The sequence below is a fragment of the Scyliorhinus canicula genome, chromosome 11, assembly GCF_902713615.1.
Source record: "Scyliorhinus canicula chromosome 11, sScyCan1.1, whole genome shotgun sequence".
NCBI classification, from domain to species: Eukaryota; Metazoa; Chordata; class Chondrichthyes; order Carcharhiniformes; family Scyliorhinidae; genus Scyliorhinus; species Scyliorhinus canicula.
The window spans coordinates 108,091,353-108,116,430 of record NC_052156.1 but is presented as its reverse complement, the minus strand read 5'-3'; the positions used below and the strand labels follow the sequence as shown (position 1 = coordinate 108,116,430).

Genomic DNA, 25,078 nt, shown 5'->3' with positions numbered 1-25,078 from the left:
CCTGTGCAAAATTCAGCCCATGGTTAGAAATCAAGTTGAAATGGAGTTCTTCAACCAAAAAAGATCAAGAATCATTGGGTTAGGGCCTCGGGACCTGGATATAACCTCTGCTCCCTTCACTTTGAAATTCACTTTGATTTAATTGATGAAATATTTTGCCTCCAAACATCCTCCTGGATAGTCCTGATTCTTCATAGCACTAACGTGATTCAGTCCTCACTATGTATAGCACATATTGCATAAGCACTCATCTATTCAACAGTGGCATGATGTGCACATGCACCAGGGTTAATCCTCATAAAATCCTCTCTGCAACAGTGTTCTCCTGTAATAAATTATATTACAGATGTTGCTTCACTAGACCGCTGATAAGAAAAGGAGATCATCTGTGCATTGAAGCTTATGTGGTGCCTTCACTAAATGAAGTGTGTAAGACGGTAGGATTTTCTGAAGTCTTCCAGATACTCTTTGCAAAATAACAACTTGTTTCCCAAACGTATTTCAGCTGAAATTTAGTCTTAATTTATTGCATTTTCACCATTAACAAGCAAAGTCATAGAATTGTGCAGCACAGAAGAGGGCCATTCAGCCTCTCATACCTGTGCTGGCCTATGCAGTCTAGTTGGTCCAACACCACACCTCCCCCCCCCCCCCCCCCCCCCCCCCCGCCCCCGGCCCTTTCACTGCAGCCTCGCAAATTTGCCCGTTCCAAGTATTTATCCAATCCCTTTTGGAAGTTAACGGCATAATTGAATCTTCAGGCAGTTTGTTCCAGAACAAAATTCGCATCTCACCAGCCAAGTTGTTTTGTGCATTGTGTCGCTACATCAGATGTATGAGCAAAGTAGAAATTGGTCTGTCGTCAGCATTATGGTGGGTCGTGTAAAACCCTTCTGAGGAAGAATATTAATGTGTCAAATAACAAAGAATCATGAAAGTCAACGTAGTTACTGGAGGCTACTGAGCGCTTCATCTATCACAGCCAGACTGCCATCTGCAACAGACAATATTGATTCCATAAGACATAAAAGAGGGTCTTAAAAGCCAATACTCTGTGTTATTTACAACTTGGAAAGTGTTTGATGTAAACATGAAACTGCAGCCTGACATAAATTATTTACTGATGCATATATTTTAGAACTAATGTTAATTGATGGACAAGTCAGAAAGTAGTTCAGCAAAGGATTCGCTACTTGGTCACTTTCCTCAAATAATGATTCAAAAGAGGGCCCAGTTTACAAGTGATCGGGCTGGAATGTGAAGCTGATGAGGTTCACCAAGGCAGGCAACAGATTTCACATTGAGGTCGAGAGAGACAGCTTAAGAAATCATGGGTTCCTGGGGGAGTACAAACTGAATGTCGGTGAGCAGGTCATTGGTAAATGCCACTGCTGATGATTCCTTTCAACATTTTTCTGATGACTGAGAGTTGGCTGATAGAGCAATCAATGACTGTTTTTTGCTGTTACGTGGAGTGATTCAATTTGAAAGGAGACTGGCACCTATGATTTGGGGGGATCTCAGGGTGAGGCCAAGATAGATCATCCACTCGGCACTTCTGGCTGAAGATGGTTGCATACTCTTCAGCCTTAACTTTTGCAATCACACGCTGAGCTCTGTCATCATTAAGGATCAGTTGCCCATAAAGCCTCCTCCTCTTGTTATTGCTTAATTGCCCACAACCGTGCTCAACAAGATGAGGCAGAGCGTGATGCGTTGGTAATGGGATCTTGTAGCTTCAGCAAGATGGTATTTCATTTTCAGGTAGACCCTTTGTAGCCCAGGGTTCTTCTAGCAAAGTGGCACAGTGGTTAACAATACTGTCTCACAACGCCAGGAATCTCGGTTCAATTCCAGCCTTGGGTGACTGTCTGTGTGGGGTTTGTACTTTTTCCCGATGCCTGCCTTGGTTTCCTCCGGGTACTCCGGTTTCCTCCCACAGTCCAAAGATGTGAAGAGTAGTTGGATTGACCATGCTAAATTGCCCCTTAGTGTCCAAAGATGTGAAGGTTAGGTGAGGTAATGGGGATAAAGCAGGGGAGTGGACTTGGGTAGGGTGCTCTTTCAGAGAGTCGGTGCAGACTGGATGGGCTGAATGGCCTCCTGCTGTACTGTGGAATTCTATGATTCTATGGTTCTTCATTGACCAAGCCAGTTAGCCTGGTGATCAATGAATGAGGAATATGCCAGTTCATGTGGTCGCAGATTCTGGGAGTATTCGTTTCTGCTGCTAATGACCTCAACACGCCTCTTGGACGACGGTTTTGAGCTGCTAGATTAACCTATCTCACTTCTCCGAAAACAGAGCAATTGGGATTATTCCCCTTAGAGCAGATGAAGGTTCATTGGAGATTTGAAAGAGACATTCAAAACTGTGAGGAGTTTTGAAAGAGTTCATCAGGAGAATCTTTCCATGGGAGGAGGATCAGTAACCAGGGGAAACATTTTAGAGAATTTACTAAAGAGCCAGAATGAAGTTAAGGATTTTTGTCTCCACACAGGGAGTTATTGTGACCTGGAAGGCACAGCCTGTAAGGGCAGTGGAAGCAGATTCAAGGGCAACTTTCAAAAGGGAATTGGGACATACTTGTAAAGGAGACATTTGCAGGGGTATGGGGAAAGGGGAGTGAATTAATTGAATAGATATTTTTACGAGCTGCCACAGGTAAAATGGACCAAGCAACCTTCTGCGCTTTATGATTTTATGATTCTGTTTACCATAGTGTGAACTGACATCAACAGTACCTGACTGCATTTAGTTTCTTCTCTCTTTCAAATCAAATATTTTAAACAACGAGAAATGACCCTACAAAGGCTGGCCATGCAAGCACTGAGGAGTGAGGGAGGGTTTGTGATCCTTAAATATGGTGTTATGGACTATGTAACTGTGCACAGACTTGCTTCTCCATCCCATTCAACACCCTGTTTCAATACCACAAAAGTATTTATACCTTGCGCGGGATTTTCCCGTCCCCCAGCCGTGTGCTTCTCAGAGGCACAACGTTCGCCGGTGGCAGGATTCTCTCTTTCCACCGCTTGTCAACAAGTTTTCCTATTGAAGTCACTCCACACTGTCGGGAAAACCGTGGGCGGGGGTGCGGTAGCGGTGGGAATAGGGAATCCCAATGGCTGGAGAATTCTGGCCCTTATCACCCCTGTACCGTCTTGTGGGAAGCAGCACAAAGCAATCTGTTATCAAGGCACAGAGACACCCCACTACATGGATTCAAAATCTAGGTTGACACCCCTTGTTGTGTATTGAGTGAGTGCTGCCCTGCAGGAGATGCTGGGCGTGATTCTCCGCCGGCATGATTCTCCGTTATGCAGGCGCCTCGGGGTTTCCTGACGGCGTGGGGCTGCTCCACAATGGAAAGCCCCATTGACCGTCCGGCGTAATGGAGAATCCTGCCGGCCAGTCGGGGCAGAGAATCCCGCCCGCTGTATTTCACACGGGAGGTTAAACCAAAGCCTGATCTGCCACCTCGGGATGACGTAAGAAATTCCGCAGCACTATTTCGAAGAAGCGCTGGGGAGATTGCCCCGAAGCCCTGGCCAATATATATTTTTTTAAATTTAGAATACCCAATTAATTTTTTCCAATTAAGGGGCAATTTATCATGGCCAATCCACCTGGCCTGCACATCTTTGAGTTGTGGGGGTGAAACCCACGCAAACATGGAGAGAATGTGCAAACTCCACACGGACAGTGACCCAGAACTGAACCTGGGACCTCAACGCCATGAGGCAGCAGTGCTAATCCCTGGCCAATATTTATGCCTGAAGCAACATCGCTGAAAATTCAATGCTCTGGTCATTACCACGTGGCTGTTATAGGGATCTTACCGTGCGCACACTGGCTGCTGTGCTTCCTAGATTGTAACAGTGACCACACTTCAAAATCATACTTAATTGATTGCAGAGTACTTTGGACATCCTGAAGTCTTGAAAACGTGCTGCCGAAGTACAAAACCCTTGCATTGTTCAAGTCTGGCCGCACATGTCTAACGACACCATTAATGAATGTCAAAATCGAGAAGCATAAAAAGAAGACAAGTGAGGTTAGTACCAATGCTCTGTAACTTCCCTACCTATTCATCTACAGGCTCATAATCTGATTGAACGGTGCTCTAAAATTCTTGTTTTTAAAGTTACTTCTCTTTATGAACCAAAGTTTGTCTGTCAGCCAGGAGATCCAGAACTCAATTATTTTCCAATTAAGCCATCCAATGGCAGGATAGTGGATGAACTTCTGAGGTGCTATTGTTCACTTGATCAAAGCAAGTAACTTAACATATTTTTGTTAAGCATTGACAATTCTAATTTGAAAGCCTTCTGACTGCACCACACCATTTCTCAAACGACACAGGAGTTGGTTCACAGACTAAACACTCCACCAGTCCATCTCTTTAACATTTTTTACAACCCCTGACAGCATCAATGAAGCTTAATCAATGGCATTTAACTGGCATTTTGGAGTAAATCAAATTAAATGGAAACAAGTGTAAATGTGAAGAGAAGGAAGCTGCTGAGTTAACGTGCTGGATAGTCACGTGGTCTCAGAGATCTTTAGTAACTAAATGCATTGAATGTACGTAGTAAACTTTTAACCACACTCCCCCCCCCCCCCCCCCATTAATTCTCAGGAAGTTGGCATCACCTGCAAGGCCAGCATTTACTGTCCCCTGACCTACTACCCTGAATGGCTTGCTGGGCTAATTCAGCTGGTGTGGACGTGGAGAGGATGGGGTGAATTTTCCACCTCTCCAGCCATGTATTCCTTGGCAGCCGTGCTGTTCGCTGCTGCCCATTTAAGACAGAGATGAGATTTGTTTTCTCTCAGAGGATTGTGAATCTCTGGAACTCTCTTCCTCAAAAGGCTGTCAATGCAGAATCTGTGAATATTTTTAAGGCAGAGCCAGATAGATTCGTGATTAACAAGGAGAATGAAAGGTTATCTGGGGTGGGCAGGAATGTGGGGTTCATGTTACAATCAGGTCAGCCGTGATCTTATTGAATGGTGGAGCAGGCTCGAGGGGCCGAGTGGCCTACTCCTGCTCCTAATTCGTTTGTTTGGCATTGCATATAGGCTGGCCCTGAAAAGAGCATCAGATTTCCTTCCCTAAATTCGTGAAGAACTTTGTTTTTTTCACAATCATCTGATACCTTTGAATCATAGAATTCCCACAGTTCAGAAGTAGGCCATTCGGCCCATCGAGTCTGCATGACCCCTCTGAAAGAACACCCAACCTGGACCCACTCCCCCGCCCTAATCCTGTAACCCCACCTAGCATTTCATAGAATTTACAGTGCAGAAGGCCATTCGGGCCATCGAGTCTGCACCGGCCCTTACAAAGCCCACACTACTGAAGCCCACGTATCTACCCTCTCACCGTAACGCAGTAACTCCCACTTAACATTTTTTGGACACTAAGGGCAATTTAGCATGGCCACCTAACCAACACATCTTTGGACTGTGGGAGGAAACCGGAGCGCCCGGAGGAAACCCACGCAGACATGGGGAGAACGCTCAGACTCCGCACAGACAGTGACCCAGCCAGGAATCGAACCTGGGATCCTGGAGCTGTGAAGCAACTGTGCTAACCACTGGCTGCTCTTGTAGAAGAGAGACATATGACATGTGTCATAACTGACACATTTAAAAAAAAAACACATTTGATTCAAACTTGTATCAAAGTAGGTTACAGCAAATAATCACCCCAGGAAATATTCTTCCCAACAATCAACGGTACAGTTTGTACAGATTTTTCTCCTTTTTCACCCCCCCACCCCCCTGCGACGAACAGCTCCTCAAACATGGTCACAAACATCCCCCACCTTTTCTCAATTCCCCTACTGAGCCCCTTAACTCATACTTTATCTTCTCTAACCGCAGGAAGTCATACAGGTCACCCAACCAAGCTGCTACCCCAGGTGGCGATGCCGACCGCCACTCCAGCAAAATTAGTCGCCGTGCAATCAGAGAGGTGAAGGCCAAGATATCGGCCTTCCACCTCTCCATGAGCTCCGGCTTTTCTGAAACCCCAAATATCGCCACCAAAGGGTCCAGGACCACTCCCTCCTCCACTGTCCTGGCTAAGACCGTGAACACTCCCGCCCAGAACCTTCCCAATTTTTCACAACCCCAAAACATGTGCGCATGCTTCGCTGGCCCCTGTCCACTCCTCTCACACTCATCTGCTACACCCTGAAAGAACCCACTCATTTTCGCCCGAGTTGTATGCACCCTGTGCACCACCTTAAACTGTATAAGGCCCATCCTTGCACAAGAGTAGCTCCCGTTTACACTTTGCAGTGACTCACTCCATACTCCCCAGTTGATCTCCATTCCCAACTCCGCTTCCCATTTCTGCTTGATCTTCACCACCCGCTCGCCTCCCTGCTCCCCCAGCCACTTATATATATCCCCAATTCTTCCCTCCCCTTTCACATCCGGAAGCAGCAGTTGCTCCAGCAGGGTGTATCCTGGCAATCTAGGGAACCCCTTCCAGACCTATTGTGCAAAGTCCCTAACCTGCAGATACCTGAATTCACTACCCCTCGGCAACTCTACCCTCTCCCTTAGCTCCTCCAGACTGGCGAATCCTTCCTCCAGATTCAAATCCCTCACCTTGACCAGCCCCACTTCCCTCCACCTCCTGTATACACTATCCACCCCCCCCCCCCCCCCCCCCCCCCCCCGCCCACCCCCCGGCTCAAAGCAATGATTCTCGCACAGCGGCGTTAGCACCGACATCCCTTCCACCCTAAAATGACTCCTCAGCTGATTCCATATCTTCACTGTGGACTGCACCACCAGGCTCCCTGAATACCTACTCAGAGCCATTGGCAATGCTGCCGTCACCATAGCCCTCAAACTAGACCCCTTACAAGAATCCTCCTCCATCTGAACCCACTCTACCCCTTCTCCTTCCCACCACCGCCGTGCCTTGTCCACATTCGCCGCCCAATAATAATGAAGCAAGTCTGGCGACGCCAACCCCCATGCTGCCTCTCCCTCTGTAGCAGGGTCCTCCCCACCCTAGGCACCTTCCCCGCCCATTCAAAGTCAGAGATGATTGTGTCCACTTTCCGAAAAAGACCGTTGGTATAAAGATCGGGAGAGCCTGAAAGATAAACAAGAACCTTGACAGCGTTAAGTGCCGTGTATCCCATCTTTTAAGATCCTCCCTAGACTCTTCCACCAGCTTTGTTCGGTTCCACTTATGGAGCCCCGCCCATTCCCTCGTTATCTGAATCCCCAAGTACCAAAACCTATCCCTCGCTACCGTAAATGGCATCCCCCTAAATTAGCCCGCTGTGCCAGCTCATTCACCGGGAATACCACGCTTTTCCCTACATTCGGCTGGTATCCCGAGAACCCTCCAAACCTCCCCAACAGGCCCATAATCCTTCCCATACTCTCAACGGATCCGAAACATACAGCAAGAGGTCATCGGCATAGAGCGACACCCGATGTTCCCTCTGTCCCCTCATTATCCCCTGCCACTCTGCCGACCCGCTGAGAGCCATCGCCAGTGGCTCTATGGCCAGCGCAAACAGCAGCGGCGACAGCAGGCACCCCTGCCTCATACCCCTGTGTAAGTCAAAGCTTTGTGAGCTCACATCATTCGCCCTCACCCTCGCTCTTGGCGCCACATACAACAACCGCACCCATGCCACAAATCTGGGCCCAAACCCAACCCTTCCTAAAATTTCGAACAAGTACCGCCACTCCACCCGATCAAATGCTTTCTCCACTTCCATGGACACTCCACCTCCAGTACCAGAGCTCGCGATGGATTCATCACTACATTCAACAGCCGTTTTATATTACTCGTGAGCTGCCTGCCTTTCACGAAGCCTCTTTGATCTTCTGCAACCACCCCTGGGACACAGTCTTCCATCCACCCCTCCAATAACTTAGCCAATACTTTCACATCCATGTTCAATAGTGATATGGGTCTATACAACCCACGTTCCACCGGATCCTTTGCTTTTTTGGGATCAGTATGATTACTGCCTGCTTCATCGTTTCCATCAACTCCCCCTTCTCCAATGCTTCATTAAACGTCCCCCACAGATGTGGTGCCAGGTCTGCCGCAAATTTCTTATAAAATTCTGCCGGGTACCCATCCGGCCCAGGGGCCTTCCCCGACTTCATACCCCTGATACTATCCAGCATCTCCCTCAGCCCCAGGGGCTCCTCCAATGCCTGCCTCTTTGCTTCCTCCACCTGGGGAAATTCCAGCTCATCCAGGCACCCCCCCCCCCCCCCCCCCCCCCCTCCCCCTGCCATGTCCCCAACCTCTCCTCCTGGGTCTGCCTCATAAAGTTCCTGGTAATACTCCCTAAATGCCTCATTTATCTACCCTGGCTCTGACATCACATCCCCAGCCCCAGTCCGGATCTTCAATATTTCCCTGGACACCGCCTACATCCACGGCTGGTGCACCAGCATGCAGCTCGCCTTCTCCCCATACTCTTTTTTTTCTAAAAAAAAATTTTAGAGTAGCCAATTCATTATTTCCAATTAAGGGTCAATTTAGCACAGGCAATCCACCTACCCTGCACATCTTTGGCTTGTGGGGGCGAAACCCACGCAAACACGGGGAGAATGTGCAAACTCCACACGGACAGTGACCCAGAGCCGGGATCGAACCTGGCACCTCGGCACCATGAGGCAGCAGGGCTAACCCACTGCGCCACCGTGCTGCCCATTCTCCCCATACTCATATTGCACCCCTCTTGCCCTACGTAGTTGCCCTACTGCCCTCTCCGTTGTCAGCCTGTCAAATTGCCCCTGCAACTTTTTCCTCCTTGCCAATCCCTCCAGGCGGGGCACCCTCGAATATTCCCTGTCCACCTCCACTCTCTCGCTCACTGGACGGTCATGTTCCGCCCTCCTTTCCTTATTCGCACGAACCGTAAATGAGATAATTTCTCCCCGGAGCACTGCCTTCAGTGCTTCCCAAAAATTGTCCGCCGACAACTCCCTATTCTGATTGAACTCCACATAATCCCTAATCGCCAACCGCACCTTATCACAAAAACCTCCATCCGCCAACAAACCCCGAGTCAAACCTCCACCCCGGCCTCTGCTCTCATCCCGTACTGAACCGAATATCCAGCCACTGGGGTGCATGGTCTGAGATAACTATCCCCACATAAACTGACACATTTTTGGCCACTGAAGGGCATTTGATCATGGTCAATTCACCAACCTGCACATCTTTGGACTGTGAGAGGAAACCGGAGCACCCGGAGGAAACCCACACAGGCACGGGGAGAAAGTGCAAACTCCACAAAGACAGTCACCCGAGGCCAGAATTGAACCCCAGTCCCTGTCGCTGGTGAGGCAGCAGTGCTGACCATTGTGCCACTCTGCCATCTTCATGGACACTTTTACTGGTACCAGATTTTTTTTTTAATTGAATTAAAATTCGCATAAGTGCCATGATGGGATTTTTGATGGACAGTCTCCAGATCATTGGTCAAGGCCATAGGGTAAACGCAACCTGTAACATAAGTACGAAACTACCATGCCACCAGGAGAGAACTGTAATTTGTGTACAATCTATTCCTGTTAATTTGAAGTCAAATTATCCAGTGGTTCAAATTACCCAATTTTAATAAAACAACTCAGCAGGTGTTTTTTTTGTATGATTTCACTTCAAATTACGAAACAATTCACGTTAAGTAATTTTGAATTAAGGAAAGTAGACTGTGAGGAGCACTGAGTCAAACTGACACTAGAATATTACAAGCTCCAAATTGGAAATTATCCATCAGTGGCGTATTGTTATAAATGGAACAAACCTGCCCAGTCTTGGCTTCGAGGTGGAAGTCTTCTTCCCAATGAAAAGGTCAATCTCTACTCCACTGACCAACTATGTTAGCTCAGTTGGCTGGATGGCTGGTTTGTGATGTGGAGCGATGCCAACAGCGTGGATTCAATTCCCGTACTTGCAGAGGTTGGTCATAAAGGCCCTGTCTCAACTTTGCCCTTTGCCTGAGGTGTGGTGATCTTCAGGTTAAATCACCACCAGTCAGCTCTCTCTCTCTCTCTCTCTCTCTCTCAACAGGGAGAGAGTCCTTTGGGACTGTGGCGACATTTATCCTTGAATGGCATTTTGGGGAAACACTGAGACAGCGTTACACTGCTGGAGGAGTCATCTTCCAGATGTCCCATCCTCCTTCTCAGATGAACTTAAAAATATCGCATGGCCGGGCAGCATGGTGGCACAGTGGATAGCACTGCTGCCTCACGGCGCCGAGGTGCCAGGTTGTATCCCGGCTCTGGGTCACTGTCCGTGTGGAGTTTGCACAATACCCCGTGATTGCGTGAGTCTCACCCCCACAATCCAAAGATGTGCAGGGTAGTTGGATTGGCCATGCTAAATTGCCCCTTAATTGGAAAAAATGAATTGGGTACTCTAAATTTATATTTTAAAAATCCTCTGGCCGTCCATTTGATGAAGAGCTCCAGGTAAGCTCTCCCAGCGTCTGATCTGACATTTATCACTGGATCAACAGCAGGAAAATAGTTCATTGGATCATTTAGCCCTTTGTGGGAGATTGCTGTATCTCAATTGTCTACTGTGTTCTCAGGCACTGCCCTCCTGGTCCTAAGGTTGTGAAAGGTGCTATATAAATGCAAGTTTGTTCATTCTTTGCAAAGTGTGAAAAGATTAATCAGACCTCACTCCCTTGACTCAAGCATTGGCAGCTGCCTTCAAATGGCAAGAAATTCCAAAATTCTTCCCTCAATCTGTGTCTCTCCAACTCTAGGATCCTTCTCTGCGCCCAGTTCTTTAACCACAGGGTTAGCCAGCCTGCCTAATGTGCCATTCTTTGGGTCCAATGTCAATTTTTGTTGCACCAAGTTCCAAGGGGACATTCCACCCCCCCCCCCCCCTCCCCCCCTTCCCGGTTAAACGGTGTATAAATGCAAGTTGTTGCCTTAGTCATCTGCCTGATTGAATGCTGAAACATCCGATCTGTCGTTCCTCTGTGGAGCAGAGCTCAGGCTTCTGCAGCTCCGCCACTTGAGAAGCTGTCTCAGTGATAAGCAAACTGAGACAGCTGGGAATCGCTTGTGTATGAGGAATGGTCCCATTTCAATTTACACCAGCAGTGCAGAGCACGGCAAGGTAAACGGTATGCAAACAAACTTTGAGCACAGAATGTCTTTGCACCTTTCAATTTGCAACGATCGTTTTCTAACACGAACCATCTGCTGAACGAAGTTTCTAAAAACTGAAAGAAAGCTCGATAATTCGAGACATTACATGACTCAATTGTGGGGGGTGATGGGGGGCAGGAATCGCACAGGTTACCCACTATTTGCTGTATTGCAGTCTGTCTGCCTATATTGATCACGCAACTCTATATAAGTACAGTGGAGCAGGCTCCAAGGCCCAACCGGCCTCCTCCCGTTCCAATATGCCTGTCCAAGCCAAAAGCATCTTTATAATCTCAAAGCAAATTACTGAGGGTGCTGGAATTTGAAACAAAACATAAACTGCCGGACAATTTCAGCAGGTTTATAGCATCTGTGGAGAGAGAACGAGGCTAACATTTCGAGGCTTTATCCCAGCCTTGACTTTGAATCATTTTTTAAGAAGTCATAGAATCCCTACAGTGCAGAAGGAGGCCATTCAACCCATCGAGTCTGCACCAACCCGCTCTAGGCCCAGTCCCCTGCCCTAACCCTGTAATCCCACCTAACCTGCACGTCTTTGGACACTAAGGGGCAATTGATCACGGCCAATCCACCTAACCTGCACACCTCTGGACTGTGGGAGGAAACCGGAGCTACCGGAGGAAAGCAGACACGGGGAGAAAGTGAAATCTCCACACAGACAGTCATCCCAGGCTGGAATTGAACCCGGGTCCCTGGCGCTGTAAGGCGGCAGTGCTGACCACTGGGTCACCGTGCCGCCATTCCTTTCATTCAGGGTGGTTAAGACAAAGGAGTTGAAATACACAACGGTCATGATCTGACTGAATGGGATAACAGGCTGGACTGCGTGACTGGCCTCCTCCGTTTTCTCTAATACCGAAGTGACTTTCTTGAATTGAGGCACCGAAAAAGAACTGGAATCAGCGGCATAAGCGGACCATTTTCACACTGGAGTTCAAAGAGCTGACAGTACACAGCTGTGCATTTCAAAGTGAAAGCATTCTCTGCAATCCCTTAGTTAACAGCGATGAAATGCTACTGACAGTCACCACTCAGTGTACCTCTCACACTTTATGGAGAAGGGCATTTAATAAAGATGGAGCCGATAACATTGACTCTACCACGGCAGCATCATGAAACGACATCCATAAAAGCACGGGTATCCCGAGCAGACAGTCGCACGTCTGGGTCCCTGCGCTGAATGTCACTTTGAAACGTTGGAGCTTTTGGGATGTCGAATCTGGGTTGGATCAATGTCAAGATTGGATCAGATCTAGTTAAAGATGAGGGAATATATTCCGCTAGCTGCAGACTGACTTTCTATATCAAGGATTTCTGACGGCTGCCAACTGGGTCTGAAGTGTCAGCACCATTGTCTCGCAGTCGGAAGGTGGTGTGTTCAAAGTCCCTTTCCAGAGACAGTGACACTTTACTGCAGGAATGCTGCACTGTCGAGGGTGCTGCCTCTCAGATGAATCGTTAAACTCAACCGCTCAACCGTGCCCTCTCTGTTATCTAACTCTCTGTTAGATATTAAAGATTCCACAACACTACTCGAAAAAGGGTTCTCCCCTGTGTCCTGCCAAATCGGTATCCCTCAAGCACTGTTATTAAAATGCACGGTGGGAACATTTAAACAAGAGAAAGCCATTCAGCCCCCTGAGCCTGTTCTGCCATTCAATTAGATTGATCTCTATCTTAACTCAATTTCTGTGTCCTTGGTTGCGTAACCCTTTCCTTTCAAAAATGCTCATTTTTTTTTCCTGCATTACAACATTAATTATATTTCAAAAAAGGACTGCATTAGCTATAAGGCATTTTGGGACATTCTGAAATCACAAGAGGCGCTACAGAAGTGGAAACCTTTCTTTCATGATCACCCTCGAGGTCAATCATGCTACATTTAACCAGGATGCCAATTCTCAAAGGGACAACAATTGCCTTTGAGATTTGATCTTCATGTGAATCTGTCCTGATAAGTACAAGATGAAAAGCTTTGACAGTCTGTCTATTTTGGCAGCGTTACACAAGTTCTGTGCTGCAAAGTGACTAAATGCTACATTTACTCATTTCCTTCATGATCTCACAGCATCTATGTAACAGAATGTCTTAGCAGCATTCTCCCTGACAATATATCCCCTGCTCTGGGATCCGGGAGCCATTAAATTCATGCCGAGTCTTAGGTTCACTTCAGTGGCAGTCCAAATAATGCATGACTTAGTCTGGTGCTCCTCTGCCACACTGAGGTCAAAGTGACCGATCTGACCACTACAGTTCAAAGCCCCCTGTCACCGAGGGGCTGGTTTAGCACAGGGCTAAATCGCTGGCTTTGAAAGCAGACCAAGGCAGACCAGCAGCACGGTTCAATTCCCGTACCAGCCTCCCTGAACAGGCGCTGGAATGTGGCAACTAGTGGCTTTTCACAGTAACTTCATTTCATTTCAACTAGATTTTTTGATGAGGTAGCTCAGAAGGTTGGTGAAGACCATGCTGTTGACCTGGTGTGCGTGGCCTTCTAAAAGGGAGCAAGGTTGTAGCTCTTGGAATAAAAGGACAGGAGCAACATGGATACAAAATTGGCCGATTGACGGGAAACAGCTGTCAATGGATGTTTTGCGGACAGAAGGAAGGATTGTAATGATGTTCCTCATGGGATTGTATTGGGACCCTTGCCCTTCCTGATACATATTAATGATCTGGACCCTGATGTGCGGGGCATAGTTTCAAAAGATGACATGAAACTTGGAAGCATTGTGAACGGTGAGTAGGATAGTGTAGAAGTTCAAAAGGACGTGATGAGGTTGATGGAATGGGCAGACAAGTGGCAGATGAAATTTAATACAGAGAAGGATGAAGTGATTCATATTGATAGGAAGAATGCGGAGAGACAATACAAATTAGCGGCTACAATTCTAAAAAGGGGTTCAGAAGCAGAGGGATATGGGTGTCTGTGTGCACAACATTTTGAGTGACGGAGTCCCTCTCAGTCCTAAATGGCTGATTCCTTAGTCTGAGACTGTGAACCCGTGTGCTGTCAGAGGGCCATGTTCTCAAATCCCTCGCCAGAGATTTGAGCACATTATTGCGGCTGACACTTCAGTGCTTCTCTATCACAGGTGCCGTCTTTCAGATGAGACATTACACTGAGGCCCCATCTGTCCTCTCAGGTGGAGGTAAAAGACCCCTTGGCACAATTCTGAAGAGGAGGCGTGATGTTCCAGCTAATATTTATCCTTCAACCAACCTGGTTAAAACGGGGGATATGGTCCTTATCACATTGCCATTTTTGTGGGGCCTTAACACACACTGTGCTCAAACATTCCCTACATTACGGCAGTTAGGATCACCATTAAAAAGCAATTCATTCACCACAACGTGCTTTGGGATTCCCTATCACCAGCATCATTCATGCCAACAAGTCCCACAGAAGGGCCAGCAATTACTGAGAAATCCCTCCTGTCTCACACTCCTCCCAAACAGAGGACTTGCCTCACCAGAAAGATCTGTCAGGCTGGGTGGGAGCTGGCCAGCATGTGCACAGATTATCTAACTGCCGCGTCGGACTCTGTGAGTTTCCATTGTGTAAACTGTGAAAGTAAAATAAATTCCAAAAACTAAGCTACAAAAATGTTGCCCATTTGAAGTGGAAACAGACACTGGTGAAATTTCGCAGCGGGTCAGTGACCATCTGTAAACCAGTTTCTGCTGAAAGATCCATGTGTTATATTGTATTTTTATATATATATTACATATATATTTCTGCTCACAGGTTTTGTCTGCATCATTAAAGTGCACTTGAGATGAGTGATCATCTCCTGTTTTTTGTGTGCACCCAGTTAACACTGTCAGCTCATGTCCCTCTAGAACCGGTCCGAGGGATCATTCCAAGTTGGCTTCCTTGAGGTTTGTTCTCGTCTTCCCTGTGCCATTCCTGAGGCAGGCTGCAACCAAAGCTAAAGAGCTCCCACCTAATATTGAGGATTTGGACACATGTATAAAATTATAAGGGGCATAGATCAGGTGGACGGGAAGGAGCTTTACCCCTCAGCGGAGGGGTCAATATGCAGGGGGCAGAGATTTAAGGTAAAGGGGATTAGAGGAGATGTGGGGGGAACCTTTTTCACCTGGAGAGTGGTTGGAATCTGGAACTCACTGCCTGAAAGGGTGGGAGAGACGGGAAACCTCACAACATTTTAAAAGAATTTAGATGAGCACTTGAAAAGTGCTGGTAAAAAGGGATTAGAATAAATGGGTGCTTGATGGCCAATGCAGCCACTCTGGGACGAAGGCGCTCGTTCTGTGCTGTGAAACTCTCTATGACTCTATGTCCCCTCCTATCAACACTGCATTTAAAATGATCTTCCTGAGACCCCCCAGGGCTGTCGAGAGTGAGGTTCAACCCAACACATCTCCCACAGATGCCAGTACTGCCCCCTAACACTGCCACTCCATCCAAGAGGTGCCAGTCGATCCCAATATTTTTGCCCCACTTCCGGACTCCCCGGGCAGGGGTGGTTGCCCCAGAGCTGGGCTCGAACACCACCGCCCCACCCCACCCCCTTCACCTTTCGGGACTCAGAGGGAGGTAATGCTGATCCTGAGCCAACAATCACACCGGCACAGATTCAGAAGGCAACAAAGCCTCTTCTTCTGGCAATGCTGGAGGGGACGGAAGGAGGAAAGACAGAGAGCTTGATCCTGAAAACTTTAGCAATAAAAGGCACAGTTTGTTTCTCTAACGAGCGAGCCGGGTTGCAAACAGAAGTGGCATCGAATTACAATGTGTGTCATGTAAAGTCCCCACAAAGCAATCAGCCCAGGTCTACATGGGAGAGTTTTTTTTGATCACGCTAATTAACAGGCATTTTGTTTTAAACAAACAGATACAACTCTAATTGCCTTTTTTACATAATAAAGGCGAGATCTTAAAAGTGAAAGCATGCAGAGGGAGATCAGACAGATGCCTATCAGGCAGAGGACTCATTCTCTGTGTGAAGTGTCCCAAACGAAGCACCACAAACACTCCTAGCAGGCTGCAGAAAGGTGGGATCGTGGAGACTTAAAACAACAGGGCAAATAAACGGATCAGTTAACTTTTTCATCAGAGACAGAATAGGGGTGGGCGGGACTCCCATCCGAGCTTCAAATACTTTTCTCTCCTGATCAAAGGTACCAGCACAGACCATCCAGGCTCGCGGTGGCGAGGAGTCGAGGGGAATAGCAGCAAATGCTACTTTTAACAACTTGCTTCAATGCAAATCCCCCCCAAAAGTATTCTGAAGACTCTCACTCCACGTTTTAGCACAAGGCAGAGAGGCGAGGACTCCCTCCAGTCACGTTTTATTCAAGGAAAAACAACAATCCTTTCCTCGGTGCTTTGACGCCCCCCCCCCCTCAAAAAAAAACAAGTAGATACACGACAGGAATTTTGTTTACCCGCCGTGTGTGTGTTACAATAAGTGGAAAAGGAGCGAGTGTCCCCCTCTCTATTCCTCACCCCCTCCACCTCCCTCTTCCCCCATTTACCAACCCCTTGTTCTTGCTACCAGCCCCGAAGGTAGAAAGTCAATCGGCACAAGGGGAGCTGGAATTCGAGGTGACAGGGAAAAGTAAAGGAAAGTTGTGGGGGAGGAGGAGGAGGGGGGAGACTTCACAGACAATGCTAAAAGTCTTGAGAGTTGGAAAAGAGAGAGGTGGGGGGGGGGGGGGGGGGGGACTAAAATAAAAGAAGTGCTGCTGCATAATAAGCTCTTGTGTGGAGCTAGACGCTGACCTTTCATTACGTCCTGAACACGATGTGATAATTCCCTTTCTTCAATACTTCATTTCTGCGCTTGCTTTCTGCCCATTCCAACTCCATTGTTAACCCTGAATTCACTCGGCGCTGTCCCATTGTAGGTGTCAGCAAAAGCAGGATTGAGGCAAATAGTTTTTTTGTTGTGTGTGTGAATGTGAAGCTCCCCCCCAAAAAAGAACTATTTAAACACACACAGCCACCCCTCTGCACCCCCCCCCCCCACCCTGTACAAATCAAGAGTCCAAGCAACGACTAGGATTTAAATGAAATGTTTTTTTAAAAAATGCCCCCCATCAAATCCGCACAATGAACTATTTCATTAGAATGGCAAAGTACAGACATCCACACGTGAATACAACTCTCACCCACCCTCCCATCCCACAAGGAAAGAGGAAGATAAATCACAACATGTTAACTCTTAAAAGGAATCAATGAGAGCCCGCAAGCTCCCACACGGCTAACCTTTGGTCTCGTCTCTGCAAAGCCACCAGGCGGCAAAAGCGGCGATTTAGTTCCTCTTTCGAGCCGGGGGAGTGAGTGAGAACCGGCCGAGCGCAGGTCGCGGGGGCACTTTCCGCTTACCCAGCGAAACCCACTCACTGGCAGGAGAGGGAGGGGAGAGGGAGAGAGGGGAGGGGGAGAGAGGGAGCGGGGGGGGGGGGGGGGGGGTAGATCCAAGTCCAGCAGCAACAACAACAGCAGCAGCAGCAAAATATTTCAAAGCTGGAGCTCAAAGCACAAGAATCAGAGAGAGAGAGAGAAATGTGCAGAGTGCAGCTTGAAATGCATGTTTAACAGTAGATACTTGTCAAAAAGGAACTCTCTGTGTGTGTCCCAGTGATTGGATTAAGGAGAGGAGGGAGGGCTCTGCAAACAAGGCAAGATTTTGGGAGGGGGGCAAACAACAGAGTTTTTTTTCTCTAAACAACAAGGAACACGATAAACAAAAGTCACATGCAGTTTGCAGAGACTGTACCTGGTGCTGTTGGTGCTCTGGTCTCCGACGTGGCGCATGCACACAGAGTGAGAGACGGAGAGAGAGGGAGATAGAGGGAGGGAGAGAGAGAGAGAGAGAGATGTGCTGCCTGCTGCTGTCAAAGGCGATGTGAGATCCCCGGGCTGGTCAAAAGGCGGCTGGAGACGAACAACAAAAGGCATCAACAGGGCGAGGACAATGAGCTGTGTGTGTGTGTGTGAGAGAGAGAGAGGGGGGGACTGGTACACTCCTGGATGACCTCACAGTCCACAGCACCCCCCACCCCTCACACACACTGACTCACACCTCCCTCCCTCCTCCTTCTCCCCACTCACTTTAAAGAACACTTGGGCTCTCCCTGTGCAACCCCTTCACCACCACCTTCTGTCTGTCTCTCTCCATCTTTCCAACTCCCAGGAAACAGGGGGCTCTGGGTTGGACAGGGGGATAAGACAGGGTACAAAGGAGGGCCAGTGCCAGCCGGAGAGCAGTGGGAGCACCTCCCGGACTCTCTGATCTCTCTCTCCCCCCCCCCCCCCCCACCCATTCCTCCTCTCCAGGGCTGTCATTCTCCAGCCAGCAATTGACAGCGGCCATGCCGCAGACGTTTCAAACATTTCCCAGCGTGCAGCATCGGGAGCTGGAGATCAATGATCAGCTCAGGGTGGAGAGCAGGATCTGTCTCTGTGTGTGTGTCAGTATATGTGTGTCACTGTGTGTGTGTGTCACTGGGTCACTGTGTGTCAGTGTGTGTGTGTCACTGGGTCACTGTGTGTCAGTGTGTGTGGTCACTGTGTGTGTCAGTGTTTGGGTGTCACTGTGTATGTCAATGTGTCAGTGTGTGTATGTCAATGTGTGTGGTCACTGTGTGTGTGTGTCACTGGGTCACTGTGTGTCAGTGTGTGTGGTCACTGTGTGTGTCACTGTATGTCAGTGTGTGTCTGTGACAGTGTTTGTGTGTCACTGTGTGTGTCATTGTGTGTGTCAGTGTATGTATGTGTCAGTGTGTATGTCACAATGTGCGTGTGTCACTAAGTCACTGTGTGCCAGTGTTTGTCAATGTGTCATTGTGTGTGTCAGTGTTTGTGTGTCAGTGTGTGTGATCACTGTGTGTGTCAGTGTGTGTATGTGTCAGTGTGTATGTCAATGTGTGTGGTCACTTTGTGCCTTAGTGTTTGTGTGTCAGTGTGTATGTATGTGTCAGTGTATGCATGTCACTGTGTGTGTCATTGTATACGTGTCACTGTGTGTGTCAGTGTGTGTGTGTGTGTGTGTCATTGCGTGTGTCACCATGAGTTCCGGTGTGTGTGTCACTTTGTGTATGTATGTGTCAGTATGTGTGGGCAGCAGGGTGGCGCAGTGGTAGCCCTGCAGCCTCACGGCGCTGAGGTCCCAGGTTCGATCCCGGCTCTGGGTCACTGTCCGTGTGGAGTTCACACATTCCCCCTGTGTCTGCGTGGGTTTCGCCCCCACAACCCAAAGATGTGCAGGGTAGGTGGATTGGCCACGCTAAATTGCCCCTTAATTGGAAAAATGAATTGGGTACTCTAAATTTATTTTTTAAAACTTTAAAAATGTGTCAGTATGTCCATATCACTGTGTGTGTCAGTTTTGTGGCAATGTGTTTGTGTGTCACTATGTATATGTGTGTCACCCTGTGTCACTGAGTCACTATGTGCATGTCTCTGTCACTCTGTGTGTCACTGAGTATGTGTCTCACTGTGTGTATCATCGTGAATGTGTATGTTACACTGTATGTCACTGTGTGTGGGTCAATGTGCGCATCACTGTGTGTTACTTTGCATCACCGTGTGTTTGTGTGTCAACTATATGTATGTGTGTGTCACCCTGTGACAGTCACTATATGTATGTGTGTGTCACTCTGTGTCACTGTATATGTCATTGAGTATGTGTCTCACTGTGTGTGTCACAGTGTGTGTGTCACTATGTGTCACTGTTTATGTCGCTGTGTTTCAGTTTGTGTGTCACTGTGTGTCTGTGTGACTGTGTGTGTGCCATTGTGTATGTCAGGGTGCGTGCGTGTGTCAGTGTGTTTGTCACTGTGTCTATTAGTATGTCCTGCCTGTGTGTGTCAGTTTGTGTGTCAGGATGTGTGCATGTGTCAGTGTGCGTGTCACTGTGTGTGTGTGTCCGTGTCCATTGTGTGTGTGTGTCACTGTGTGTCACTATGTGCAGCATTCTGTGTGTCACTATTTGTGAAACAATGTGTGGGACATTATGTGTGTGTATCACTATGTGTCACTGTGTGTGTGTCACTGTGTATGTGTATGTGTGTATCACTATGTGTCACTGTGTGTGTGTCACTGTGTATGTGAGTGACTGTGTGCATGTCACTGCATGTGAGTCAGTGCATGTCTCTGTGTGTCACCATGTGTGTCAGTGTGTCTACATGTCACTGTGTGTGTCAGCATGTGTGTGCCAGTGTGCGTACAGGTCACTGTATGTGGCCTGTGTGTGGGTGTCAGAGTGTGTGTGTCACTGTATGTCAGTGCATGTTACTGTGTGTCACGGTGTGTGTTTCACTGTGTGTGTGAGTCACTGTGGGCATGTCACTGTGTGTGTGTGTGTCACTATGTGCGTTAGTACATGTCACTGTGTGTCACGGTGTGTGTGTGAGTCACTGTGTGCATTTAACTGTATGTGTGCCACTATGTATGTCAGTGCATGTTGCTGTGTCCTCGTGTGTGTTTCAGTGTGTGCATTAGTTACTGTGTGCATGTCACTGTGTGTGTGTCACTATGTGTAACCATGCATGTCGCTGTGTGTCACAGCGTGTGTTTCAATGTGTGTGTGTCACTGTGTTACTCTGTGTGACTGTCTGTGTGTCACTGTATAATACTCTGTGTGACAGTGTGTGTGTCATTGGGTGCCTGACACTGTGTGTCACTGTGTGTGGCATTCTGTGTGTTACTGTGTGAAACTGTGTGTGTCACTGTGTGTATCACTGTGTGTGTGTGTATCACTTTATGTACTGTGCATCAATTTGTGTGTGTCACTTTGTATGCGTCATTGTATGCCACTGTCAGTATGTCACTGTCTGTGTCACTGTGTGCCACTGTGTGTATCATCGTGTGTCAGTGTGCATGTCATTGTATGTCACTGTGTGTGAATGTCACTGTTTCACTGTGTCAGTGTGTCACTGTGTGTATGTCACTGTGTGTTTGTCTCTATGTATGTGTATCCTATCTATCACTCACTATGTGTCTCAGTATGTCACTGTGTGTGTCATTGTGTGCTACTGTGTGTATGCCACTCTGTGTCACTATGCGTCTCACTGTGTGTGTGTGTCACCGTGTGTGACACATATGTGTGATTGCGTGTGTGTCACTGGTGTCACTCTATGTATGTCAGTATGTCACTGTGTGTGGCACTCTTTGTGTGTAACTGTTTGTGTGTGTGTGTCATTGTGTGTATGTCACTGCATGTGTGTGTCAGTTTGCCACTGTGTGTGTCACTGTGTGCATGTCATTGTGTGTCAGTGTGTGTGTTTCACTGTCAATTTATGTGTGTTGCTGTGTGTCACTATGTTTGTGTATGTCTGTGGCAATGGGAGTGTGTCGCTGTGTATGTGGCATTGCATGTGTGTCACTGCATTCTATCAGTGTATGCATGTGCCATAGTGTGTCACTGTGCATAATGGTGTGTGTGTCACTCTGTGTGTGGTACTGTGTGTGTCACCGAGTGTCACTGTGTGTCACTGTGTGTGACATTGTGTGTGCCACTTTGTGTCATGGTGTGTGTGCCACTCTATGTGTGTGTGTTACTGTGTGAGTCACTGTGCGCCACTTTGCAAGTGCATGTGCCACAATCTGTGTAAGTATGTGTGAGTCACTGCCTGTGTGTGTCACGTTGTGTCACTGTGTGAGTGTCACTGCTTGTGCGTATCACTCTGTGTCATTGTCTGTGTGTGTCACTGGGTATGTCAATGTGTGTCAATATGTGTATGTCACAGTGTGCCAGTATGTCACTGTGTGTGTGTCACTGTGTGTGTCACTATATATCACTGTGTGTGTCACTCTAAAAATTACTGTGTATCCCTGTGTGTTTGTCACTGTGTTTGTCTCACCATGTGTATGTGCAACTGTGTGTGATTGTGTATGGCTGTGTGTGTGTCACTGTGTGCCCATGTGTGTCACTGTATCTGTCACTGTGCAAGTCACTGTTTGTGCCTGTGTTATTGTGTATGTGAGTCACTGTGTCTCACAGTGCATGAGTAACAATGTGCCACTGTGTGTGTATCACTGCACGTATGTCTGTGTGTGTGTCACTGAATGTCACTGTGTATGTGCCACTGAGTGTCACTGTGTATGCGTGTCACTGTGTGTGTCACTGTGTATGTGTGTCACTGTGTGTCTGGCGTTGAATGTCACTTTGTATGTGTCACTGTGTTTGTGTGTCACTGTATGTGTCTGTCACTGTATGTGTGTCACTGCGTGTCTGTGTATCACTGTGTGTGTGTGTCACTGTGTGTATCACTGTGTGTGTGTACATGTGTTTGTGACAGTACGTGTATCTGTGTCACATATATCTGTGTGTGTGTGTGTGTGTGTGTGTGTGGCTGTTTGTATGTAGCTGTCATTGTATCTGTGACAGACTGTTTACCTAAATGTATATCTATACTGCGTCACTGTCCCTGTATCTGTGTGTCATTGTGTGTGTTTCGGTCTGAGTGTGTGTCACTGTGTGTGCGTGTCCCTGTATCTGCTTGTCACTGTATCTGTGTGTCACTGTGTCTACTTTGGTCTGTGTGTACGTGTCACTATGTATGTCACTCTGTGTGTGTCATTGAGTGTCACTGTTTATGTGTGTCACTGTATCATGGAGTGTCTGTGTTTCACTATGTTGTGTCACTGTGTGAATATCACTGTGTGTCACTCTGTGTGTCTGTGTGTGTGTCAATGAGTGTCACTGTGTGTGTGTAATTCTGTATGTGTCACTGTATGTATGTCACTGTGTTTTACTGTGTGTATATCCTTTTGTATCACTGTGTGTGGTGAAGTCTCTGTGTTACTGTCTATATGGGTCATGTGTAATTAACTCTGCATGTTCCGGGCAGCATGGTGGCACAGTGGTTAGCACTGCAGTCTCACGGCGCTGAGGTCCCAGGTTCGATCCTGGCTCTGGGTCACTGTCCGTGTGGAGTTTGCACATTCTCCCTGTGTTTGCGTGGGTTTCACCCTCACAACCCAAAGATGTGCAGGGTAGGTGGATTGGCCACGCTACATTGCCCCTTAATTGGAAAAAAATAATTGGGTACTCTAAATTTATATTTTTTTAAAAACTCTGCATGTTTGCATGTTTCCAGCAATATACCTATGTGTGTGTGGCTGTTTGTATGTAGTGTCATTGTGTCTGTGACAGACTGTTTACCTAAATGTATATCTATACTGCGTCACTGTCCCTGTATCTGTGTGTCACTGTGTCTGTTTCGGTCTGAGTGTGTCACTGAGTCTGTGTGTCCCTGTATCTGCTTGTCACTGTATCTGTGTGTCACTGTGTCTACTTTGGTCTGTGTGTGTGTCATTGTGTTTCTTTCTGTCTGTGTGGTTCTGTGTCTGTCTCTGTGTCAGTCTGGATGCCCCTGAGTCTGTGTGTGTGTTCCTGGGTCTGTGTGGTGCTATATCTGTCTGTGCGTTCCTGTGTCTGTCTGCTTCTCCCTGTGTCAGTCTGTGTGTCCCTGGGTCTATCTGTGTGTCACTGTTTCTGTCTGAGTGTCCCTGTGTCTGTCTGTGTGTCACTGTTTCTGTCTGTGTGTCCCTATGTCTGTCTGTGTGTCACTGTTCCTTTCTGTATGTCCCTGTGTATGTCACTGTTTCTGTCTGCCTGGCTCTGTGTCTGTCTGTCTGTGTGTCACATCAAAACAGCGGGCTGGACAGAGAAGGGCACAGACAAGTTCCAAGAACCGGCCTTCCACAGACAGTCCCAGGGGACACACTATCCCCCCCCCCCCCCCCCCCCCCAACCTCCCTCCTCTCATTGGATCCTTCCCTCCAGCTATCCTAACCTCCATGTCTCTTTAACCCTGGGGGCTGTGGCATTTGCGCATCAGCACTGCCATTGGGTTCAAACCCTCAGTCGTCAAATGAAGTAATGTTCCACAGCCCCGGTAACAGCTGACTGCCGGTAAACTTCCACATTCCGAAAGACTCGACACTGTCCATCGCTGACCTGTAATGAAATCAGACACTGGGAGGGAGACGACACACAGGGATACAAGTTTATAGTGGCATCGACCAATCGAGCTGTCTGATACTTTCTGTTGCACATATGAATGCTAGTTAAACTGATTTTACTTATGAATCTTTATGCCATTCCCCCTAAATCAATCAATCAATCTATTGTTTTTGTGACACATTTCAGTGTAAATATGTATTGTTCCACTTGCCTGGACTTCCCGTTTGTTTAACGAAATCAATACAGCTGCTTTCACATCCCTCTCGCTCTCTCTGTGTCGGAGATTCTTTCTCACTGGCTCTCTGCCTCTCTATGTACAAGTCTCATTCTCCTTCTCTCCATCTTCCCCCCTGCCTCCACACTCCCTCTCTCCCTCTCTCTGTGTGTCAGAGATTCATTCTCACTATCTTGCTGCCTCTTGTGACAAATGTATGATTTTAGATACATGGGATTATAAACATTTGGCAGTTTAAGGGTTAAAAACCTGGGTTAGAGTGTGTTTGACTGCAGTAGTTATGTTTTTAAAATGTTTGCAAGAGCAGAAAGCTTTTAGGAGCCAGAGGTGAAATTGACCAGAGTACAAAGCTTGAGCGAATGCACTGTTGTTTGACTGGTGATATCCCTGGGAAGTTAATGTGTCTCCAGCCTGGGGAGTTAATTTGTTTTTGTCTTAGGGAGATGATATCATTGCTGGGTGGAGCTAAGTTGTTCAGGCATTTTGAGAAAGCTTTTCAGTTGAGTTCTGATCTGACTACCCTTTAGACCACAATTAAGGCATTTTGCTCTTCGGTGACACGGTGGCGCAGTGATTAGCACTACTATCTCACGGCGCTGAGGAGCCGGGTTTGATCCCAGTCCCAGGTCACTGTTCGTGTAGAGTTTGCACATTCTCCCCGTGTCTGTGTGCGTCTCACCCCTACAACCCAAA

The 25,078-nt window shown here is 47.6% G+C and overlaps 1 protein-coding gene across 4 annotated transcripts in view; it reads right to left on the bottom strand.

Moving 5' to 3' along the window:
- sox5 (SRY-box transcription factor 5) overlaps positions 1-18,210 on the bottom strand; it is a 471,378-nt gene extending 453,168 nt beyond the window's left edge. For 3 of the 4 annotated variants that reach the window (XM_038811022.1, XM_038811020.1, XM_038811021.1), the window contains exon 1: positions 17,956-18,210. Coding sequence is in view for 2 of the 4 variants with exons in the window: in XM_038811020.1 (XP_038666948.1) it covers positions 17,956-18,137 (182 nt within the window). In the remaining 2 variants the exon portion in view is untranslated. Of the gene's footprint in view, positions 1-17,441; positions 17,558-17,955 lie in introns of those variants that run through there. The other variant, XM_038811026.1, reaches the window with a different exon arrangement.
- Between the last annotated feature and the right edge of the window lie 6,868 nt (positions 18,211-25,078).